Source organism: Limulus polyphemus, unplaced genomic scaffold, assembly GCF_000517525.1.
Source record: "Limulus polyphemus unplaced genomic scaffold, Limulus_polyphemus-2.1.2 Scaffold4645, whole genome shotgun sequence".
NCBI lineage: Eukaryota > Metazoa > Arthropoda > Merostomata > Xiphosura > Limulidae > Limulus > Limulus polyphemus.
This window is the reverse complement of record NW_013670255.1, coordinates 25,715-30,372: the sequence shown is the minus strand read 5'-3', so window position 1 is coordinate 30,372 and position 4,658 is coordinate 25,715. Positions and strand designations below refer to the sequence as shown.

The following is a 4,658-nucleotide window of genomic DNA, read 5'->3' as shown; positions in this document are numbered from 1 at the left end:
AAGTTTATCTGTGCATAAGAAAATATTATACTAAAAGATTCATTTAAAAAAAATTAATATGTGGTTAGAGTGCAGGACTGTAGAAACTGAAGTTTTTATCTGTGCATAAGAAAATATTATACTAAAAGATTCATTTAAAAAAAATTAATATGTGGTTAGAGTGCAGGACTGTAGAAACTGAAGTTTATCTGTGCATAAGAAAATATTATACTAAAAGATTCATTTAAAAAAAATTAATATGTGGTTAGAGTGCAGGACTGTAGAAACTGAAGTTTTTATCTGTGCATAAGAAAATATTATACTAAAAGATTCATTTAAAAAAAATTAATAGTGGTTAGAGTGCAGGACTGTAGAAACTGAAGTTTTTTCGTTATTCGAGTACTGTAAACACAAAAACATAAATCAATAGTTCTCCGCAATTTTGGGTTGTGTGTGCATTATAAGAGTGACGGTCAAACCCAACTATCTGATCTAACAAGAGTAACCCAGAGCCCCCCCCCCCAGTAGCACAGCGGTATGTCTGCGGACTTACAACGCTAGAAACCGGGTTTCGATACCCGTGGTGGGCAGAGCACAGATAGTCCATTGTGTAGCTTTGTGCATAATTACAAATAAACAATAAGGGTAGCCCAGAAGTTGACGATGGTTGGTGTTAACTAGGTGCTTCCCCTAAGTCTTGGAAATTAGAAATGGCTAGATATCTCTCATATAGCTTTGCGCGAAATCCAACAAAACTAATAAGCCCGTCCCCCCTTTTTGGGGTGACTAGCCACACAAGAACATTAGGTAATAAAGGTTAGACTAATAATAAAGCTAACCCGGATAATCCGGTGATTATGTTCCGCCCATTGAGCTATATATACATATCACGGTCTTAAATCACGTCGTTTAGTCGGCCCTGACCAGTTAGAACACCCGTTGGTCGACAAAAATACCAAAAAAATAATAATTATAATAATCTTAAATTTTCTTATTTTACCTTGTGATAAGACACGCATTTCTATACTATTTTCTTAAAACCACAGTTGTATTTTCGTCTCTGAAAGTATCTTCGTATCTTCTTTATTTCAATCCCCCAAGTGAAGCCTCTAGCTTTCTGGGGATTCCTGGCCTATGACTTCAGAAAATAAAACAAGGTTCGTGGAACATGTGAATGGCGAGATCGATTGTTTGTTTGTTTTCAATTTCGCGCAAAGCTACACGAGGCCTATCTACGCTAGCCGTCCATAATTTAGCAGCGTAAGACTAGTGGGGAGGCAGCTAGTCATCACCACCCACCGCCAACTCTTGGGCTACTCTTTTACCAACGAATAGTGGGATTGATCGTCACATTATAACGCCCCACGGCTGAAAGGGCGAGTATGTTTGGCGGGACGGGGATTCGAACCCGCGACCCACAGATTGCGAGTCGAGCGCCCTAACCACCTGGTCATGCCGGGCCGACGACTTATGATTACAAATGTGTTGAAAATTAACATGTCAACAGTGCACTATTTTTTTTTTCCAATATAAATAATTCTACAATACTTAATAAAGCTACAGGTAACTTACTGATAGATACATAGTTTAGGATTAATTTAAATTTTAAAATAATTAAAATTAAACACAAAGTTATGAACATTTAAATACGCATGAAAATAGACCGACGTATCGCTCTTTTGTTTTTCAAAAACGTTTGAGCATCCAAATACACAACAGTTGCGGTGACGTTCTTCCAGCACTTGTATCTCCGACAAAAAAAAAAAGGAACTCGACTGGCACGGACAGTGAACGACAGAGACCTCTCTAGGCTATACTATATTGAGCTCACTGGTGCCTTCATTTAATCCTGATTCAACTGTATAATGTTATGGAACCGGAAACATTGGTGGTGCTATGAACTTTAGATAAATTTCGCCGAAAAAACGAAGGATAGGTGTGGTTTGAATTTCGCACAGAACTATACGAGGGCTATCTTCGCTAGCCGTCCATAATTTAGCAGTGGAAGACTAGAAGGAAGGCAGCTAGTCATCACCACCCGCCGCCAACTCTTGGGCTACACTTTTACCATTGAATAGTAGGATTGACTGTGACATTCTAACGCCATCACGGGTGAAAGGGCGAGTATGTTTGGTGAGATGGGGACTCGAACCCGCGACCAAAAGATTGCGAGTCGAGCGCCCTAACCACCTGACCATGCTAGGCCTAAAACGAAGGAGAAGCTCTGGTCATGTTTGGAAATTTTCCACAGTACGTTAAACGGAGAGTGTAATATGCTTAGATTAATGTTCACATTGCACGTGGTTGTAAATGTGTGTGTTTTCCCTCATAAATGTTATTACTTGAACAACATGCTCATCCATTTTGTAAATATAAATCTGGAAGAAAGGTCCATATAGGGTACTTCATAAATATCATTTTTACAATGACATCGATCATATAGTCCATAAGAAAATCACAATTAAAGCTCAGGTTACTTGAATGATAGCGTCTATAAGTGATATCACTACAAAACTGAAGAGAATAATTAGAGCACCAGATTTACCTATTAAAATAGTACAAGAGCCAAGCATCTCCACTAAATTATTAATAAGAAGTTCAGCATATATAAAAGAAACACAATGTGTAAAATATAACTATATAGTCGCTACATGATCGGTGTCTTTGTAAGAACGTTGTTTATGAAGTAACCTGGCTGATGCTCTGGTACATGTATGGAAGAAACATGTCGACCCATACACTATAGAATATCTGAACACATCCAAACACTCAATACTAATATTGCTATTGCTTAATATTATAATATACAGCATTATACACCACAAACAGATAACATTTTATCGGATGTTAAGATTTTATGTAAAAGTCATAGTTTTCTAGATCGAAAGACTGAAACATTCATCTTAATCAAGAAAAATAATTGGTTGGCTTCTAGTGTAGAGATGTTGATTGTATTCTTAAGATTCTAATATGTCTGAATTTTGACGAAACCTCTATACACTTCCACAATGGTTAAAATACAATTTTGATACTGAAATATGTACCTACTGATATAATAGGATAGAATAATACAGATATCTGTAAACATATCTATAGGTACAAACTTTAAGATGTATTCCATATGCATAACGTATTATTTTTCTAAATCCTATTATTTTAATTGTTTACCAATTAATTTACACATATTTTTTACTTACCATTATTGTTTCTGTTTGTTTTAACAGTTTAAGATCGAGAATACATTACAGTTTTTTTTCTCCGAAGATGAGATTGAAAATATAATCTGTACTTAATGCATTTCTTGATTCGCCCTACCCCTTTGCTGTGGACTATAGTTGTGCTTATTTAAGACTCATCAACGCAGCTTGGGTCAGCCAACCAAAGAAATTCGAAAGACCTGTTATAATGGTAATGTGAATATAAGATTTATGGGGTTTTTGAGTTCTTTTTAACTCACCTTATAATAACCTAGAATGATTTAGGTATATAAATAATGTTATGTCATTGCGCTTAACTTAGCTTAACTTATTATTCGATAGTTTACAGCGGACCATTACAGATTCCTTTTCACTAAAGATAAAACTGAAAATATAATCTGCGCATCAATTTAAGCTATCATATATTGAGTGAAAATGACTCAAAAACTTCATAAATAAATCCAAGAATGTTTAATACTATTTTAACCTTTCAAACGTGTGTATCAGTGTTTTATTAATTAACTGGTGACGGTGTTCCAATTTAATTTCAACTGCATTAGCGAACTTGTAGGTTATGGATAGCTCTTGACGAAGCTGTAATATAAAATACTGAGGTAATAGTAATACATTTTGGAAACATGAGTCGTTATTTTATTTATGTTAATAGAAATGTCTAATAAAAAATAGTTTACGTTAAACAAAGCTAAGAATAATAGTATGCACATACACTTTGAAGTTGCAACATTAATATATCTTGTATGTGATTTCTTATATTTATTTTCTGAAGGAGTATTCATAAAAAAAGCGACGATATCACTTTAATTTTTCACCATTGAAACAACTTTATTGAAATTTTGCAGAATATATAAAAATATTACGAAATTAATAATTTTTAACATTAGTCAGACCCACATTAGCAAGCGCAATATACAATATAGGTAGCGCTAAGAAACAATGTGGTTTGATGAGGTAATTTGAAATGGCGACGGTCGGTTTGGATGATAAGCCTCACAATGAAGAAAATCTAAAACAGGTAAAAGAAACAAATAAGCAAGATAACAGTAAAACTAATAGATGTTCGGAAAGTTACGAAAGACTGAAAAAACGTTTAAATGAGTTTGAGGAGCTTTTTGCTAACCGATACACAGAAAGCGATGAAGATTTTATGAAATTGAAAGCTCAACCGTTACCTGATCCTCCTTGTGTATCTCCTTGGGAAGCAGAACCTGTACGAGAGTAAGTATAATCTAAGTAACAAGTTATGTATATTGTATGCATATATATTAATTATTAAACATTCTGTATGCAAATGTTTTTAACGGTTTGATTTGTTTTTTCTTTTATGTGGTGAGAAGGTTAGTACAAAATAACCTAAGAATGATATTAGATTTAAAAACAATTGTATGGAACTTCGTTATCTAATTTTGCAATTATAATATTGTTTAGATTGCACATAGCCCAGAGTTTGGGTTCTACAGTGCT

The 4,658-nt window shown here is 34.5% G+C and overlaps 1 protein-coding gene and 1 long non-coding RNA gene across 2 annotated transcripts in view; one reads left to right on the top strand and one right to left on the bottom strand.

Moving 5' to 3' along the window:
* The window catches only part of LOC111088885, a 26,564-nt gene that overhangs the window by 9,728 nt on the left and 12,178 nt on the right, over positions 1–4,658 (bottom strand). The window lies entirely within an intron of this gene.
* LOC106471476 (RNMT-activating mini protein-like) overlaps positions 4,125–4,658 on the top strand; it is a 10,626-nt gene continuing 10,092 nt past the window's right edge. The window contains exon 1 of the mRNA XM_013932077.2: positions 4,125–4,412. Coding sequence (XP_013787531.1) covers positions 4,156–4,412 — 257 coding nt within the window. The 5' untranslated portion in view covers positions 4,125–4,155. The remainder of the gene's footprint in view (positions 4,413–4,658) is intronic.